Raw genomic sequence first — 19844 nt, forward strand, 5'->3', positions numbered from 1 at the left:
CCCGGCTTTTTGTACTTTTAGTAGAGATGGTTTTCACTATGTTGGCCAGGCTAATCTTGAACTCCTGGCCTGAAGTGATCTGCCTGCCTCAGCCTCCCCAAGTGCTGGGATTATAGGAGCTACCACACCTGGCATAACTGGTATTTTTTCATGTGCTTTCTGGGCAACTGAAAAAATTGATAACTCTGTTGTTTCCTCCTTTTTTTTTTTTTTTTTTTTTTTTTTTTTTGGTTTTGCACCAATTTGTGAGACCCAAGTATCTCCTACCTAGAAAAAAACACACTAAACAGTAAATGATTACCAACCTATTTGGAACAAATCTCATTAATATATACTTCAAGGAGAAGACTTAACGAAATTTTACTTTTCATTCTTAATAGCTGTCTCCATAAAAATATTCCACAAGTGTATCAAATTAGCCCTAACAACTACTGTTAAGTGATTAATGAAACAGGAGTGACAGGAGTGAATTTAATAATAGCAATAAATACAGATGGGACTACATAACTTTGGAGGTCCTGATGCAAAACTCTCTCTGTATTCGATGGCATCTCAGCTTTCTCATCTGAAATGAACGAAGAAATTAATTATAATGATGTTCATAGCAATAAGAAAAAAATTCAAAACAAAACCCATATTCTCTGACAACACGCCTTTGTTCTTATTACCTACTACCCACTCCATATATGCTAGAAGCACTAAATGAAGCTGCGAAGAGAAGGCAGTATGAGGATGAATGTGGTTCCTGGCCTTGTTGTAACGCAGTATGGAGCAGTGGCTTCCCCCAGAACATTTGCGTTGTGTGGCAATAAAATGCAGTTGCACAAACGTTAGACAAACTCACTTAAAGAGAGAGCAGGCTTAGGACCGAAGGTGTTCTCTGTTCTAGGCAACTTTTCAACCTATCTTCCTCTAAAGTGGAGGCAGATTTTCCTCCACCTTCTATTCTTCTTTGAACCCCTTCCCCTTCCAGCACCTCCCATCTCTAGATTTCCAAACTCTAGGAGTTTGTCTAGAGTGATGCATTTCACTGCTATTCATCTGCTTATTTAAAAAGCACTGGTCCCGGCCTAGAGTACTTACAGAGCTGTTTCCCTGTGAGGGTCTTTATCCTTCATGCAGAGCTAAAAGCAAACATGGCAATAAATTAGCCTGCTTTTTAAGGCCCATGGAGAATTTTGAATGCATTAAGATGGCTTGAGGACAGATGCATGGAAATACAGCCACCTCTGTACTGGCTCAGGTGTTGTTTTGGGGGCCACACTAGTAGTTATTATCAAACGCAGAGAAGATGTAACTGTTAGTTAAGATACTTCCAGGATCTTAGATACTCGAGTATTTCTTTTTTTATAGAAAAAAAATGTGGCCGAGTGGGGTGGCTCACGCCTGTAATCCCAGCACTTTGGGAAGCCGAGGAGGGTGGATCATTTGAGGTTGGGAGTTCAAGACCAGCCTGGCCAACATGGTGAAACCCCGTCTCTACTAAAAATACAGAAAAAAAAAAAAAAAAAAAAAAAGCCAGGTATGGTCCGCATGCCTGTAGTCCCAGTTACTCTGGAGGCTGAGTCAGGAGAATGGCATGAACCCGGGAGGTGGAGCTTGCAGTGAGCTGAGATCGTGCCACTGCACTCCAGCCAGGGTGACAGAGCAAGACTCCGTCTCAAAAAAAAAAAAAAAAAAGAAAAGTTTTGTGGCTGGGCATGGCAGCTCATACCTATAATCCTAGTGCTTTGGGAGGCTGAGGCAGGCAGATCACTTGAGCTCAGGAGTTCGAGACCAGCCTGGGCAACATGGCAAAACCCTGTCTCTACAAAAAATACAAAAATTAGCAGGGCACGGTGGTGCATGCCTGTGGTCCCAACTACTTGGGAGGCTGAGGTGGGAGGATCACTTGAGCCCAGGAGGTTGAGGCTACAGTGAGCTGTGATCATGGCACTGCACTCCAGCCTGGGAGAGAGAGTAAAACTCTATCTCAGAAAGAAAGAAAGAAGAAAAGAAAGAAAGAAAGAAAGAAAGAGAGAGAGAGAGAAAGAAAGAAAGAAAGAAAGAAAGAAAGAAAGAAAGAAAGAAAGAAAGAAAGAAAGAAAGAAAGGAAGGAAGGAAGGAAGGAAGGAAGGAAGGAAGGAAGGAAGGAAGGAAGGAAGGAAGGAAGGAAGGAGAAAGGAAGGAAGGAAGGAAGGAAGGAAACAACAACAAAAATATGCTTGGGATTGGAATAGGGAGCGGAGTGAATTGCTTCTTGAGAGACATGGCTGCCCTGTTACTATGTGTTCCAAGGAGAATGCCCCTTGCTGAATGATGAACTCAGCCTAGGGCTTTCTGCCATATTTGCTCTTCTTTGGCACTGGCTTAACTGGCAGAGTCAAATGCATGGCATTAACCTATGCATGCACATATTCTGAATCATACCAACCAATGAGGATAACTACTTTATAGTTCACACCCCAGCCCACATCAGCCAGGGCATCTGGCTGTAGTTCAGAGGTGAGCAGCCAGTGCCATCTTTTTCATGCAGATCTCTGCATCTAGAGCAGATGTTCCTCCTTATACTTATTTATTATACCATCGGTACCATAGCAACAATAAAGGGAAATTTAAAAGGAAGGAAAATCAGCCCCCAATTCCCTACCCCTGGCAACACAGCTATTTTCAATTCAGGCTTTGCCCATGTGCACTTCTCTTCTTTGTAAATCTGTACTCATAATATACCATATAATTTTTATTCCCTTGAGCAACTATATTTTAAGATCTCATGGTAGAAAGACCAGATTTGACTTTGCCAAGAAGGGTTCCTAACTGAAGTCACTTATATTTCTAGCTTTCTGCCTTTATTCAGATGATCGTTTTTTACTTAAATAGCTCAGAAGACTTAGATACCTCCATTATTTTCTTTCTTCTAGCAACCAGTCCAAAGCACAATGTCAGAAAGATCACGACACATGCAGCAATAATGGGCTCTACTGGTACACTCACAGTTTTATCTGTTGGAAATGCAAACACAGGGAATAAGAATGAACATTTACATACTTCCAGTACATCCCAGCAATGGTGCCTTGAACTTTATGTATATCATCCCCTTAATTAAACCTTCTCCACAATCTCAAAAGGTAGGTATGATTGTCCTCATTTCACAGGTGAGGAACCAGGGGCTTTGAGACGTTAGAATGCTTGTCCAAAGTCATAGAACTAGGCCGGGTGCAGTGGCTCATGCCTGGAATCCCAGAACTTTGGAAGGCCAAGGCAGGCAGGTCACTTGAGGTCAGGAGTTCAAGACCAGGCTGGCCCACATGGTGAAACCCAATCTGTACAAAAGAAACAATATCTGGGCATGGTGGTGAGTGCCTGTATTCCCAGCTATGTGGGAGACTGAGGCAGGAGAATTGCTTGATCCTGGGAGACAGAGGTTGCAGTGAGCCAGGGTCGCACCACTGCATTCCAGTCTAAGTGACAGAGCAAAACTCTGTCTCTCCAAAAAAAAAAAAAAAAAAAGTCACAGAACTAGTAAATGGCAGAGGCAGGTTTTGAATCAATTCCTTGGTGGATTAATAATTTATTGTAATATGAGTAACTCCCCTAAAACAAGTAGGCCATTTTGTGCTTCCTTCACCCACAGTTTTTGCCACACGCAGAGCAGAATTAGATTGAGGTCAACGGTTTTGCCTGGATTTTGAAAAACCCAAAATATATTGGGAAGTATCCTGGGGTGGGTGAGGGAAGAGAGGGAGAAAGGCTTTGAGAGCAAGAAGAGAAAGGGTGGAGAGCTTTCTGGACTAAGAAGGAGAGAGAGGTCTGTGGGCCTCAAAAGCAGTGGGGAGCCTTGTAACTGTACTACGATGGTGCTCCAAGCAGGTGACAAGACATTATAGAAGGTAAGTGGCTGCATAGTGTCTCTAGGGAAGTAGGACTCTAAGCATTAGCCTTCCCAACCTTGGCAAAGGTTTCTGCATCTCTCTAAATGCCATGCAAAGACAGAGGGCCTACTTCTAACTGGGACTAGGAAGAGATCAGCAGCAACCACGACAGCTTGGAAGTGAAAGCCTACTCCTTTATTTTCTAAACACCAGGCAAACTGAGAGCTACTTTTTTTTTTTTTTTTAGACAGAGTTTCGCTCCTGTTGCCCGGGCTGGAGTACGGTGGTGCAATCTTGGTTCACTGCAACCTCTGCCTCCCGGGTTCAAGTAATTTTCCTGCCTCAGCCTCCTGAGTAGCTGGGATTACAGGCGCATGCTACCATGCCCAGATAATTTTTGGATTTTTTAGTGGAGATGGGGTTTCACTGTGTTAGCTAGGATGGTCTTCATCTCCTGACCTTGTGATCCGCTTGCCTGGGTTTCCCTAAGTGCTGGGATTACAGGTGTGAACCACCGCACCTGGCCAAGAGCTACTTTATTTATCAGTTACTATAGGCATAGTGCCTGTGTTTGCAAGCTTTCTAAGAGCCTCTGAAAATATTTGAGACCCAGAAAAAAATGATTGGCCCCAAGATATGAAAATAAAGTAGCAAAATTAATCAAAATTAATCGATGTTTAAGCATCTGTAAAATGCAGTCTGGCATCAACTATAACTCAACTGTTAAATAATGATGTTTAAACCTCAAAAACCAAATGAGTAACTTATTTATAACAAAATTCAAAATCTATACAAGTTATAAAAATTCTTTCAAAAATTTTGCAACAGAAAGCACAGATAATGCGCTTTGTTTTTAATATCTTTAATATGATATGGAATGAAGCTCTCAAAAGTAAAAGTGAAAGCCAGGCAGGGTGGTATACCTGTAGCCCCAGCCACTTGGGAGGCTGAGGCAGGAGGATTGCTTAAGCCCAGGAGTTCAGGGTTATAGCACCCTATGATTGCACCTATGAATAGCCACTGCTCTCTACCTTGGGCAACATAGTGAGACCCTATTTTTTTTTTTTTTTTTTTTTTTTAGACAGAATCTCGCTCTGCCACCCAGGCTGGAGTGCAGTGGCTTGATCTCAGCTCACTGCAACCTCTGCCTCCTGGGTTCAAGCTATTCTCCTGCCTCAGCCTCCCGAGTAGCTGGTACTACAGGTGTACACCACCATGCCCAGCTAATTTTTGTATTTTAGGTAGGTGGAGACAGGGTTTTACCATGTTGGCCAGTCTGGCCTCGAACTCCTGACCTCAAGTGATCCGCCTGCCTTGGCCTCCCAAAGTGCTAGGATTATAGGTGTGAGCCACCATGCCTGGCCAACCCTATTTTTTAATTAAAAAAATTTTTTTTTTAGAGATGGAGCCTGGGTATGTTGCCCAGTCTGGTCTTGAACTCCTGACCTCAAGCAGTTCTCCTACCTGGGCCTTCCAAAGTGTTGCAATTACAGGCGTCAGCCACTGCACCTGGCAGGACCCCGTTTCTTAAAAAAGTAATAAAGTAAAAGTGCTTAAGGTCAACATAGGTTTTTAAGTGACCTTGTCCAAGCCCCTGGATTCTGATGCCACCCAACGAGGGGAAGGAGCTTCAGTCATGGCTTAAATAACATTTTAGGCATTTAAAGGAAATTGAGCATGTGCTATTTCTTGTACAATTGAGTTTATGGATTGAGGTGCAGTCAACAAATATTTACTGGGTGACTAATGTGTGTTATGCACTGTGTTCAGCTCTGCAAAAAATAGGACAGGTGTGGAAGGCTCCTCTGCCTTCATGGAGCTCATCTTCTAGTTGGGGAGACAGACATTAAACAAACAGATACTACAGATTAAGTATTAGAAAGGAAACAGGGTCATGAAATAGCAAGTGAAGGGCAAAAGTCAGGGAAGAGGGAAAGAAGTGACTTTAGGTAAATTTAATTTCAAAGCCCAATCCCTATATACCTTAAGATTATGAAATAGGGTTTATCTCCCCTGTCCCCATAACTGTATAACACACTAACCAATTAGTATTATTATTATTATTATTATTATTATTTTTGGAGACAGGGTCTCACTCTGTCACCCAGGCTGGAGTGCAGTGGCATGATCATGGCTCACTGCAGCCTTGACCTCTAGGGCTTAAGAGATCCTCCTACCTTAGCCTCCGGAGTAGTTGAGACTACCAGCGCGTGCCACCACACCCAGCTAATTTTTCTATTTGTTGAAGAGACAGCGTCCCAGCAAGTTGCCCAGGTTGTTTTGGAACTCCTGGCCTCAAGCAACCCTTTCACTTGGCCTCCCGTAGTCCTGGGACTACAGGCACGAACCATCCCCCGCAGCCTGTAATTACCTTTTTTATAATTTTCCTGCTCTTGATAATTTTGGGGAATAAATGGATTAAATTTTTGCCCTCTCTTGGCTGTTTCTAAACATTATTCTCATGAAGGTATGGGTCACATCACCCCTATGGAGAAACTTTGCTCAGTGAGCCTTTTTCTAGTAAGCCCTGGTTCTGTACTAGCCAGCTCTGGGACACACCAAAGGGCCCTCACCTTACTGGGGAGCCCCTCACCTTTACTGGGGAGCCCCTCTATTTGCAAGATGTCAAAACAAAGGGGGAAGTAAAGGTGAAACAATTAGAAAAAGAAATCAGAATTCATTCACAGGTTGGAATATTTTTACCAAGCCAGATAAAATGAAGCCACATGTGACAGCTCTTATTCTGTTTTTTATTTACTTATTTTTTGAGACAGAGTTTTGCTCTTGTTGCCCAGGCTAGAGTGTAGTGGTGCGATATTGGCTCACTGCAACCTCTGCCTTCTGGTTTCAAGCAATTCTCCTGCCTCAGCCTCCCAAGTAGCTGGGATTATAGGCGCCTGGCCATCACACCCGGTTAATTTTTTTTTTTTTTTTTTTGGTATTTTTAGTAGAGACAGGGTTTTACCATGTTGGTCCGGCTGGTCTCAAACTGCTGACCTCATGACCCACCCACCTCGGCCTCCCAAAGTGCTGGGATTACAGGCGTGAGCCACAGTGCCCAGCCAACAGTTCTTATTCTATAAACAAACTGAAGTAAACAACGTTACCCATTGGCTTGCTTTGGATTTCAAATTTCTGTTGAAAGTGACTTTGGTCTGGGCATGGTGGCTCATGCCTGTAACCCCAGCACTTTGGGAAGCTGAGGTGGCAGATTGCTTGAGCCTAGGAATTCAAGACCAGCCTGATCCACATGGCAAGACCTCATCTCTACAAAAACAATTTTTTAAATTAGCTGGTTGTGGTGGCACGCACCTGTCCCAGCTATTCAGGAGGCTGAGGTGGAAAGATCGCTTGAGCCTGGGGGGATGAGGTTGCAGTGAACTATGATTATGCCAATGCACTCCAGCCTAGGTGGCAGAGCGATACCCTGTCTCAAAAAAAAATAAAAGAAAAAGAAAGAAAAAAGAGACTCTGGCGAGGGTAATTGCATAACTGCGCCTCTCCCCTTGTCCTGTTTTACGGTCTCATTTGTAACCAGATCTGATATTTCCCTCCCATATTCATCATGGTTAAATAATCCCAACACATGGGCTAAATCTTGTGCTCAAGAAAAGATCTGTGATGTCATCTGTAGCTTTGCATGGCCTCATTTAGGTACTTCCTCACTGAGCCGTGAAGCCAGGAGAGGCCTCATGAAAGCATTTAGCCTGAGCCCCAGCAGCAGAGCATTTACGCCACCAGCCGTGGGAAGTAGCTAAGCAAGAAGAAATAAGAAAAACAAGTTAGTTTGGAAGAGCCCCACCCAAAACGAGTTTCTGCCCACCTGAAAGCCAATTTGCTAAGCTAGCACCCTGATTGCCACATAAGCTGTATTTTTAAAAAATGTGACACAGAACAATTATGATTTCTTCTTAACCAGGAGGGATATAATTCCCTGGCCTCCAAGTGTGGTGTTCATAGTCACTTAGGATGGCAGGGCATGAGGCCCACCCACCCTTCCATGCTTTTGTGGTCTTGGGGGAGGTAAATAGCCACAAAGCTTTTTCACTGCTTCTATCTCATGGGTACTCAGCATATTTGTGGGTTTGGTTTGTAAAACAAGGAGCCCCTGAGCAATTGTTAGTGCTCTGCAGGACGAATTACTGGTCATTCCAGGAATCACAGTGACGGGCATTCGACCTCCAGTAACTCTTCTTCCCCACCAGCCACTCTGTTCATATCCTGTAACCTTCCCCTCAAGGGGAAGGAAATAAGACACGCTAAGGTTATATCACCACAACACTTCTGGCAGGGGTTCAGTTGGTTTCCTGGGGACTGGCAAGACTGGCAATGAGTGGGTACAGGGAGGCAAATGACAAAGTGAATAATGTTCTAACAAGATATGGGAGTCTCAGCTTGTTGGGCTGCTTCTGGTGTGCTAGCATGAGAGCAGACAATGTGTGAATGAGCATTTTCGGCATCTGCTACCCCAGGCATTTTGCCTTTCTCTTTTTGTATGAGCAAGAAATATGAGGAGGGAAAACCCCACAGATGGTCATTTGTTCTGTCATTGTAGAGGCGATAACCCTGGGTAGATGAAGCATGAATCCAAGAGAAAGGGCTTTTTTCCCCCTTATTTTTTCCTACTCTCTCTGCTGATTAGCCTACAGGTTAGAATTTGAGTTAGGAGTGATTGTAGAGATCCATTTTCTTATCTAGTTATAATTTCTCTTCTCTGTGTGTTTTTTACTTCTCTTCTGTTAGTTACGAAGCTATGAACTCAAAAGTCCAGTTGCTACACACCTCATTGCCCAGAAGAATTCATGGAAATACTCCTCCCTAAAAGCCAAGCAGAATTGTTTCCTATATTTTGTTCTAAGAAAGGATCTTTGCTCAAAAAACAGTGTCCTGTATGGAATGGGCATGATTTCCCTAAAAGGATGGACCAGGATTCTTAGTGGAAAAATCCCTGGATGGGGATGATTCTCCAAAGAAAATCCTAGCCACTAATCATAATTGTTATTATCATTTATTGTCACCAAAAATATTTACGAGCATCTGGCGTGAGTTTTGCACTGTGCTGAGTATTACTTAAAAAGAGAGTTACCTTTAACAATCAGGTGAAAGTCCAAGCTCTCCGTTTGCAGAGATGACTTTGCAGTACAACTGTAGGTTCCGTTGTCAGATTTCTCGACTTTGGTGATTGACAGCTGAAAAGACTCACTTGTCTGTTGGATTTGGTGATGGCTCTTCTCTAAATCCAGGAGACTACTGTTTTTGTACCACATCATTTGAGCCTGGGGGTTGGCCTTCACACTGCAAACCAACTTCACGTTACTGCCTTCCTCAACTGTTTGGAAGTTGTTTCCACTTAGGAGAGGAGGAACTGCAAGACTCAAGCATTTAGATTTAATTAGCTGATAAGCAATAGTTCACTGTCAGAGTTCAAAGTCTTCCTTCAGTATGTCTCATGTGGTCATTTATTCATTTGACAAAAATTTATTAAATATGTACTGTGTGCCAAGCACTGGGGTAACAAGGGCAAATAACACTTCCAGTTCCAAACCTCATGGAACTTTTAATGTGACGAACAAGACAAACCATGAAACAATATATGATTATGAGCGTGATATATAGTAATGAATCTACGATAAGCAGACAATGTGTAACACTACCCAAGAGTATAACCCTTGAGTCTTTGTTCTCTGAGACTTAATAAACCAACCTGTGCTAGTGTTGCACAAAACAGTACAAAATTAAGAAGGCATACACTGCAATTAGACCTAATTCCATCGACACCATTTACTGTGACTTTGAGACAGTTAACTAACTGCTAAGGCCTCTGTTTCTCATGTAAAAAAATGGGATAATCATACATCTCCTGAGATGCTGTAAAGATTAAATAAAATAATCCCTGTAAAGAATTTGCCACAGTGCTAGCTACTATTTTTATTACGGTGGTGGTGGTTTTGAGGGTTACCCTCACCGTCTGTTTTTGCATTTTATCTAACCATTGCCTTGGTAACATATTTACCAATGCATCTCCGCGTTTTCTCAGTGGTGCTCTAGAAATAATGTCCTCCTCCCAGGTGTTCTAAGCATGAGAACTCTGGCATCTGTGGAAGGCAAGTGAGTCCCTCTCATCCCTCTGTGTGAGCAATTCCTTCTTCCCTCTATAATAAGGGGAGTTGTAGACCCATAGACAGTCAAACATGTATATCACCTTGCATATTCTGGCAGAAGTGCAGAATAGTAAGAAATGGTTGGAGAGTGGGAACTAGGAAAAAGATAGAGATGGAGAAGGAGGAAAAAGGAGCTTGTATAATCTGCACACTGAATAATTAGACCCTGAGTAGGCTGTGCTATTAATAACTCTCTCAGAAGAATGATATTTTGTTGCTCTTTGGAATGAGCTTGAATTCTGTATCAAATCCAACAAGGATGTTATATGGTATTCAGATATGCAGGAAGCTGCTGGAATAGAGAACATAATTGCCAAATAGAACAATTCCATTTGTGGACAGATTCTGTTAGTGATTTCTTTTTATTTAACTATTTGAAATTAATTTAAGCACATCAGTATATGTGAATATCCCCTTTGTAAAAATTAGTACTTTTCAGATAAAGCTAAGATCCAAGCTGGTCACTTCCTGACCCCCAGAGATACCCGCTGCTATGAGTTTGGTGTAAATCCTTCCCTGTCTTTCTTTTTTCTTAAATAGTTTTCTATACATATAGTGTACCCATAGGAAATATACCATATTATTTTAGGGGCATGGAAAGGATTTACATAAAATACTTCGTTTCTCTCAATAACTTGCATGTTTTTGAGATATGTTCATATTGAACCACAGAGATCTAGCTTATTGCTTTTAGAATGCATTACTTTAATCATTTGTGTTTTGATGAGAATTAGGTTGTTTTCATTTTAAAATGTTAAACAGTGATACAGTAAACATCTTTGTACATATCTCTTTATGCCTATGTGCATGTATTTCTCCAAGGTTAACATCTAGAAGGAGAAATGCTGTGTCATAGGGTACGCACACTTTAAATTTTGATAAGTATTATGAAAGAAGGGTTCTCAATTTAAACTTTCAGCAACGATGTATGAGAGAAACTGTTTCTCCATATTCTCCTCCAAACAGTGTATTATCAAGCTTCCATTTGGTTCTTGATCTGCTATTTATAACAATAATGGTCCTGCCTTTGAAGGGTACATAATATCCTTGTCACGTTTTATGAGCTCATTTTGATTTATTGGTTGATGACTTTGTGTCAGTACCGTCATTATGGATTACTGAGCAATTAACTATACACACACACTTAGCAACAACGATATTTAGGAGATTCTTATAAAGAGAATTTAAAAAGTGGATTGAGGCTGGAAAACTGAAAACAATTTCTTTAAGTCATCAAATCACAAATCACATTGTGGGCATTTCTGCCGTGTCTCCCTTAAGAGGGTTCCATCAGCCCAGGCAACATAGCAAAACCCCGTCTCTACAAAAAATACAAAAATCAGCTCGGCGTGGTGGCACACACCTGTAGCCCCAGCTACTCGGGAGGCTGAGGCTAGAGGATCGCCTGAGCCCAGAAGGTTGAGGCTTCAGCGAGCTATGATTGCCCCACTGCATTTCAACCTAGGCAACAGAGTGAAACCCTGTCAAAAAAAGACAGCTAAGGAAACTAAGGCCCGGACTAGGGGCTCAAATCATAGCTGCAGCTGAGAACAAAACACTAATTCCCAAGCTTCTAACCTAGTGCTTAAGTGCTTATTCCATGAAACCTCTTTCTTTTTTTTTTTTTTTTTTTTGGAGACAACGTCTCACTCTGTCACCTACACTAGAGTGCAGTAGCACAATCTCAACTCACTGTAACCTCTGCCTCCCAGGCTCAAGTGATCCTCCTGCCTCAGCCTCCCAAGTAGCTGGGACTACAGGCACACACCACCACGCCGAGCTGATTTTTGTATTTTTTGTAGAGACGGGGTTTTGCTATGTTGCCTGGGCTGATGGAACCCTCTTAAGGGAGACAAGGCAGAAATGCCCACAATGTGATTTGTGATTTGATGACTTAAAGAAATTGTTTTCAGTTTTCCAGCCTCAATTAATTAATGCCCAGTTAATTAAAAACATACTTTTTTTTTTTTTTGGTAGAAATAGGGTCTCACTATGTTATGTTTGTAGAGATAGGGTCTTTCTACCAAATCATACTGCATCATCATACCTCACCCATCGCCATACCATCCACACCATTCTCATGCAGAACCAGCTTTTCACCCAATGACCCATGTGATCACCTACATAATATCACTTGACAGTCCCCTAAGCCTATACAGTTCCACCAACAGGTTACCAATACCTGGAACCCAGTCATTGAAGAGCTTCACCTTTTTTGACTTTAAGGTAATGTTTAAAGATTCCCTAATGAAAATCTTTTTTTTTTTTTTGAGATGGGGTCTCACTGTGTTGCCCAGGCTGAAGTGCAGTGATGGCATCTCAGCTCATTGCAACCTCTGCTTCTTTAGTTCAAGCAATTCTCCTGCCTCAGCCTCCTGAGTAGCTGAGATTACAGGTGCCCACCACCGCACCTGGCCAATTTTTGTATTTTTAGTAGAGGCCAGGTTTCGCCATGTTGATCAGGCTGGTCTCGAACTCCTGATCTTAAGTGATCCATTTGCCTCTGCCTCCCAAAGTGTTGGGATTACAGGCATGAGCTACTGTGCCAGGCCATGAAAATCTGTCTAAGCAGAACACAAAAGCTAGGCACTACAAAGGAAAAGACTTGTAGCTTTAAATATATAAACATTTAAAATTTCAATATGGAAAAAAAGAACCATAAAAATTTTCAAAAACAAGTAGGAGAAATACTTACAGTTCAAAATGACAAAGGACTAATTTCCTTAATGCACAAAACCCTCGTACAGATTAATGAGCAAAAGGCATAAAACTCACCAGAGAAAAATGAGTTAAGGATACAAGCAGGCATTTCACGGAAACAAACAAAAAAGGCCTATATGTTTACATAAAGGTGAACACCCTCATTCTTAATTTAAAAATTGAAAATAGGCTGGGCGCAGTGGCTCACACCTGTAATCCCAGCAGTTTGAGATGCTGAGGTAGGCAGATCACTTCAGGTTAGGAGCTTGAGACCAGCCTGGCCAACATGGTGAACTCCCGCCGTCTCTACTAAAAATACAAAAATTAAAAATTAGCCGAGTGTGGTGGTGGGTGCCTGTAGTCCCAGCTACTCAGGACGCTGAGGCAGGAGAATCGCTTGAACCCGGGAAGGCAGAGGTTGCAGTGAGCCAAGATTGCGCCACCGCACTGCACTCCAGCCTGGGCAACAGAGCGAGACTCTGTCTAAAAAAAAAAGAAAGAAAGAAAGAAAAAAGGAAAAGAGAATTTCAAAGGAGGCTGGCAAATTCTCAGAGTTTGACGATACTCAGTGCTCATGAGGGTGAGGGGAAATAGGTACTCTCACGCTTTGTGGTGGGAGCGTAAATTGGGCAATTTGGCAATACCAAGACCTAGATTTCAACTACCACTTCATATGTTACAGACATTACAGACCCACTAGCCGTTTCTGTTCCCCTCACTCACAAATAACATTCAGTGCCACCGAAATGGACACGGACGGATCCCTCCCCAGCCTGCAGGTAAAGCTGATTCCGTTGTCATTTTCACTGATGGAAGAGACACAGACAGAGCTGGAATTGATTTTGTTTCCAGATTTCAAATCCACTCTCCCCTCCTCTCGGTACCAGAGCAGTTCTTCCTCTCTGGTGTGATTTTGAACAGCACATATCAGAGACACTTGGGAGCCAGGTGTAGTATCCAGGATATAGTTCTCAGTTTTACCATTCACAGTTAAAACAGAACCTGGGAGTATAGAGAGAAACTATTTAGATATACAGAGTAAACAACCTAAATGCTCATGAACAGGGGATTGGTTAAATAAGTTATGTTACATCAGTAGAACAAAATAAACTCTGAACAATTAAAAATAGTCGTATTGATCTATATGATTTATATTGAAAAATATTCATAATGTATTGTTAACTGAAAAACAAAAAGATTAAAATGTGGTCATCAAATTTTGGTGCACGTTGGAATCACCAGGGGATCTTTTAAAAAGTACTGATGTAGCCGGGTGCAGTGGCTCACGCCTATAATCCCAGCACTTTGGGAGGTAGAGGCGGGAGGACTGTTTGAGCTCAGGAGTTCAATACCAGCCTGGGAAATATAGTCAGACCCCTTCTCCACAAAAAATAATAATAATTTAAAAAAACATTAGCCAGGCGCGGTGGTGTACATTCGTACTTCTAGCTACTTGGGAGGATAAGGTGGGAGAATCGCTTAAGCCCAGAAGGTGGAGGTTGCAGTGAGCCAAGATCGCACCACTGCACTCCAGTCTGGGTGACCGAGCAAGACCCCGCCTCCAAAAAAAAGTACTGATGCCTGGTTCTCATCCCCAGACTTCTAATTAGTTGACGTGAGTGCAATCTAGGCATTGTGTTGTTTAAAGCACCTCACCCCCAACCCCCAGGTGATTGTAATATGCAGTGAAGTTTGAGAAGCACCAGGTTAGAAACCAATACATACAGAATGATCATATGCGTGTGTGTGTGTGTGTGTATGTGTGTATGGTATACATATACACATACACATATTTTCATGGAAAAAAGACTTAGGAAAAAATCCCATATATATTGAATACACACACACACACACATGCATATATGTATATACATATACATATACCATATTTAATTTGTTTACTTGAAGGGATTGAAAGTAGGAAAACAAGGGAATGAAATGGAAAAATATTTAAGGTATAAACATTAGGCAAAAAATGCAGAATATAAGTTAAAGCTCTAATAATTACTACAAATGTATCAAAATTGCACATGCATATGAGTAAGAACTGATTTGAAAACACTTTTATGATTAAATGATAGGATTATGGACAAATTGGGTCTTGCATCTATAGTGTTTTAATATTGTTTTGGCAGTGAAGAAAAATAAAAAGAAGTTTAAGTAGCTGGGGTTTGTGTGGTAGACAAGTCTTCGTGGGTTGGGTGATCAGGATACATAGTAGGTTTCTTTTTTCTTTCAGCTCTGACTTTTAGAAATCTATTCATTGCGTAGTAATACACTTGAATTTTGATTTTTATTTTCCTGGTTTAGAAGCAAGTAACAAAAGCTAAAAAAGAATTTTATCTATCATAAACCTGTAGCCTGGATAACATTTGTTGATATGTTCTGTAAACACATTAACCTTCCTTTTAAAAAACTTAAGCTGGCCGGGCACGGTGGCTCATGCCTGTACTCCCAGCACTTTGGGAGGCCAACACAGGCAGATCACCTGAGGTCAAAAGTTTGAGACCATCCTGGCCAACATAGTGAAACCCTGTCTCTACTAAAAGTAACAAAAAAATTAGCCAGGCCTGGTGGCGGGCTCCTGTAATCCCAGCTACTCAGGAGGCTGAGGCAGGAGAATCACTTGCACCAAGGTGAAGGTTGCAGTAAGCTGAAATCAGGCCACTGCACTCCAGCCTGGGTGACAAGAGTGAGACTCTTTCTCAAAAAACAAAAAACTTAAGCTACTTGTAAAGATAATCGTATCGTCTAGTATTTTTTTAAAAAATATGGAATATTGAGTGGTTGTCATCTCTGGATGAAAGTATTTAGGGAGATTTGTACTTTTTTTAAAAAATAGATTGCCTAATTTATTTTACTATGACTATGCATTACTTTTAAAATCAGAAAAGAGTGGTAGGGGAGCAAATGCTGGAAAGATTTTCATGTGAAATGGCATGTTCAGATAAACAGAAGATTATTTGGGGTAACATTAGTAATAAAATGCATTAAAATGTAGGAGGATTCTGGTGGTGGCTCTGGAGAGAATAGAATACTTCACCTTGTCTTGTAATAATAAAACCCTAAAAACAATATTTTTCCTTTTTTTTTTGAGACGGAGTCTCACCCTGTTGCCCAGGCTAGAGTGTAGTGCCGCCATCTCAGCTCACTGCAAACTCTGCCTCATGAAATGGATTCACGCCATTCTCCTGCCTCAGCCTCCCGAGTAGCTGGGACTACAGGCACCTGCCACCATGCCCGGCTAATTTTTTGTATTTTTAGTAGAGATGGGGTTTCACTGTGTTAGTCAGGGTGGTCTCAATCTCCTGACCTCATGATCTGCCCGCCTTAGCCTCCCAAAGTGCTGGGATTACAGGCATGAGCCACCTGCCTGGCCTCCATTTGATTTTTTATTGTTAGCTAACTCCTATACTGTGAGCCATGCTAACTGTGTAGTCATTTCAATTTGGAATTTAAGGATATATCCAATGCCCATTGATCATTTTTCTTAATTGGAAATTTTCCTTTATCTAAAAAGAGGTCAAAAAGAACTTTAACTTACTTGTCATCTCACGTGGCAGAAATAAAATTACTAAGAGAAGAAATCTTCCCATTTGCATTACGACACTGCTGTTCCATGCCATCTTTAATGAGTTAAAGTAGGATCTACTAAGGGAAAAATAGTGCAGTTGGTTTTGTACTTTGGTTTGTGAACCTTCCTTCTGTCTATTATGCATTTAAAGTGAAGTCCCAGATGAATCATCCCAGCTGTAACGGTACTACTTCTAGCTTTTAATTAAACAACCCTGCCTAAGTTCAAAGTACATTTAGTAGTAAGAATTTTTTTTTTTTAAGCAACATAAAGAAAACCACAAGGAAATAGGCTGTGACAGATACGGCAGCGTTAGGGTGCCCTGGGGAAGATAAAACCAAGAGTCTTCCCTAGAGAAACTGATAGAATTTCATTTTAACAGAATGAAACTTCTGTCATTCTCAGACAGTCCCTACTGAACAAAGTAATTCTTGTTCTGAAGGTTTCTCTTGGGTCGTTTTTGTAAAGATGTTCTCTGATAATAGACAGTTTTTGAGATTACTCCAAATCCCATGGATTGAAATGGTGTGTACTTACGAAAGACTCAACTGAAACATGGCCTCTAGTTTAAACCATGTTAATCTTGCCTGTCTCCCACTCTTCTCTCTCTCTTCCCCTTGACCCATATGTACTGAAAATAATAAATAACAAAGCTGTCCTTTCTGCCTTCTTGCTTTTGCTTCACCTCTCCTTCTCCCTAAGATACTCTCCACTTCCATCTGAGAAAAAAAACATACACTCATTACTTCCTTTCAAGAGTACTACTATAAATATAGTGGAACCACATATGGAAAACTTTCTGTGCAACAGGGACTGTGCTAAACACTTTACATACATCATTTCAGTCACAATTAAGCCTCCCAACAACGCTCTTGAGGTTGTTTCTATAGATTTAAAGAGATTATGTAATTTGCCTGGATCCCACAGACAGTAAATGTCAAGGTCAGGATTTGAACCCAGGACTCCCAAGACCATGCTCTTAACCACCCTACTACTACCCTACTCTTAACCACCCTACTACCCAATCTACTGCCTAGATTAATATTCTTTTCCTTTAAGAAGCTGCTGTCAGGTTGGGTGCAGTGGCTCATGCCTGTAATCCCAGCACTTCGGGAGCCGAGGCAGGTGGATTACCTGAGGTCAGGAGTTTGAGACTAGCCTGACCAACATAGTAAAACCGCATCTCTACTAAAAATACCAAAAAAAAAAAAAAAAAAAAAAAATTAGCCAGGCATGGTGGCGGGCACCTGTAATCCCAGCTACTTGGGAGGCTGAGGCAGGAGAATCGCTTGAACCTGGGAGGTGGAGGTTGCGGTGAGCCGAGACTGTGCCACTGCACTCCAGCCTGGGTGACAGAGCGAGACCCAGTCTCAATAAATAAATAAAAAGAAGCTGCTGTTATTCTTTTCCAGTCCCTGACCACTTGGAGTTCTCTCCCCTTAACACCAGTATTAACCTACAAGAGCTGAAATATATCTATACCTACCCTGCTCCTCCCCGTCCCAGGCGTGTCCCAACAGGAGTAAGTTTCATTCATGCCAGGCTCACCCTTTCTGGCAGACAGGCCTGCATCAGTCTTTTCGTAAGATGCAATTACTACTAATATTGATTCTTTTGTAATTTTGAATATTTGCCAAAAAGATTTCTGTCACAGTGTTGTAACAGTTATGATTGCAGAATGTGGTCAATAGTAGAATTTTCTCAAGCACTCTCCACTACAAGTACTCAATAAAAACTGAGAGTGCAGGCTTCTTGCCAGACCTCACCCCGTCCTATTAAGGGGGCAAAACTATGTCTTCTCTTTCCTTCCACTCCACCGACACAGCAACTTTTCCAAATGTATTTCCCTCACTTGGCTTGATTTTAATCTGTATGACTCTCTACTTTCTATATAAGACAGTCTTACCACTTACCTCTTGAACTCTGAGAAGCTGACTTCCTTGGCCAACTGTTCCTCTGCCTGAAAACCCTAAATGCTTTCCCTGTTACAATCCTTTATAATACTTGAATTTGAACACTTTATGACAGTAGGATCAAATAAATAAGATAACTTGGGTTCAAAGTCTGTTTCTCTTTATGGAGTCTTAGAGAAGATAGTAATTGGGAAAGACATCTTCTTAAGATCTGAGTTTCTATGTGTACCTAGGTTACTAGGTGGGGCCAGATGTTAATAACAGGGATGTGTTGTTTCAAGAAAGCCTGAACTTGTGCAAAGTTCTGTAGCGCATCTCACTGAATATTGTCAGATTTAAGTAAGATAGCTGCGTTTTGATCGTCTACTAGCCTGGGGATTGTGATGGTGCAAGTCCAAGAAGGAGTTTGACTTTCACAGATGTCAAAACATTGGAAGATTCTACATAACTTAAATAATGCTGGAAAAGTCAGTTACCGCTGGTAACCCAAGCCCAGTCCATAAGCTGTACCAAGCCAGGCATAGCAGGGAGCCGTTTTTTTTTTTTTGTTCGTTCGTTTTTTGAGACAGGGTTTCACTCTGTCACCCAGGCTAGAGTGCAATGGTAAGATCGTGGCTGACTGCAACCTCTGCCTCCCAGCCTTCCAAGGAGCTAGGACTACTGGTGTGAGTCACCATGCCCAGCTAAACTTTGTTTATATATGTATTTTTGGTAGAGATGAAATTTCGCCATGTTTCCTAGGCTGGTCTCGAACTCCTGGCCTTAAGCAATCTGCCCACCTTTGCCTATGGAATAGTTTTATCCTCTTGAGACTCTCACCCGATTGGGGGATCCTTGCATTACACTATGTTTATGGTATTATTAACAATGCAAATTTTATCTGCCAAATACTATTGTTCCCATTTACACAAAAATATAACAGAAGAATATTTATAGTTATCCACACATTTGAACACACTGTTGAAGCACACCAGCAATCTGCCTCTTACTAGCTATGTGATTCTGAAAAGTTATTTAACCTCCATGAGCCTCAGGGTCTTCATCAATACAATGGAAATAGTAATAGTGCCCTCCCTATGGAGTCACTGTGAGGATTAAATGAAATGAAGCATGTGAAGCTGCCACACAGTAAGCTCTTAGTAAACAGTAGCTCTTATTACTGTTATTATTAATACAGGCTGAGCAAGGCATCCTAAATCAACATAACCTCACTATAGCATTGTTCAAGCAAAAATCAGAGCTAAGAGTCGCTCCTGTTGGCTGGGTTGCAAGCACCACCTAAGCAGGTTTTGAGTTTGCCTCTCTAGGGATCCAAGATTGTCATTTTAAAATGAATTTAGCAATGGAGCGATGTCTTGGTTCTTGGTCCCTCCAAAACAGGCCCTGAGACAGAGCTTTTGAGTGCAAGTAGTTTATTTAAAGGTGATCTCGGCCAGGCACAGTGGCTCACTCCTTAATCCCAGCACTTTGGGAGGCCGAGGCGGGTGCTTCATTTGATGCCGGGAGTTCGAGACCAGCCTGGCCCACGTGATGAAACCCCCTCTCTACTAAAAATAGAAAAATTAGCTGGGCATGGTGGCGTACGCCTGTAATCCCAGCTACTCGGGAGGTTGAGGTGGAAGAATCCCTTGGGCCTGGGAGGCGG

The 19844-nt window shown here is 41.8% G+C and overlaps 1 protein-coding gene across 2 annotated transcripts; it reads right to left on the reverse strand.

The window, feature by feature from the left end:
* Nucleotides 1-214: 214 nt before the first annotated feature.
* TMIGD1 (transmembrane and immunoglobulin domain containing 1) lies at nucleotides 215-18257 on the reverse strand. Of its 2 annotated transcripts, XM_037992694.2 has the most exons (7): nucleotides 18200-18257; nucleotides 16257-16363; nucleotides 13436-13714; nucleotides 8938-9216; nucleotides 2878-2981; nucleotides 1084-1124; nucleotides 215-565 (listed from the first exon to the last, which is right to left on the reverse strand). In XM_037992694.2, the coding sequence occupies exons 2-7, from the start codon at nucleotides 16336-16338 to the stop codon at nucleotides 562-564; spliced, it is 789 nt and encodes a 262-aa protein (XP_037848622.1). In that variant the 5' UTR covers nucleotides 16339-16363; nucleotides 18200-18257; the 3' UTR covers nucleotides 215-561. The 2 variants fall into 2 exon arrangements, with proteins under 2 accessions (XP_037848622.1, XP_037848623.1); XM_037992695.2 differs by lacking the exon at nucleotides 2878-2981.
* Nucleotides 18258-19844: the final 1587 nt, after the last annotated feature.

This window comes from Chlorocebus sabaeus, chromosome 16 (genome assembly GCF_047675955.1).
Source record: "Chlorocebus sabaeus isolate Y175 chromosome 16, mChlSab1.0.hap1, whole genome shotgun sequence".
In the NCBI taxonomy this organism is placed as follows: domain Eukaryota; kingdom Metazoa; phylum Chordata; class Mammalia; order Primates; family Cercopithecidae; genus Chlorocebus; species Chlorocebus sabaeus.

Coding starts and splice junctions, on each gene's coding strand:
- TMIGD1 (XM_037992694.2), bottom strand. CDS start 16,338: ATGGCATGGAACAGCAGTGTCGTAATGCAAATGGGAAGATTTCTTCTC. Junction 2,982..8,937: donor CTTTCACCTGATTGTTAAAG/GTAACTCTCTTT, acceptor CATTTCCAACAG/ATAAAACTGTGAGTGTACCA. Junction 1,125..2,877: donor GAAGAAAGAAAATAATGGAG/GTATCTAAGTCT, acceptor GTTTGCTTTTAG/CTCTGCATGAAGGATAAAGA.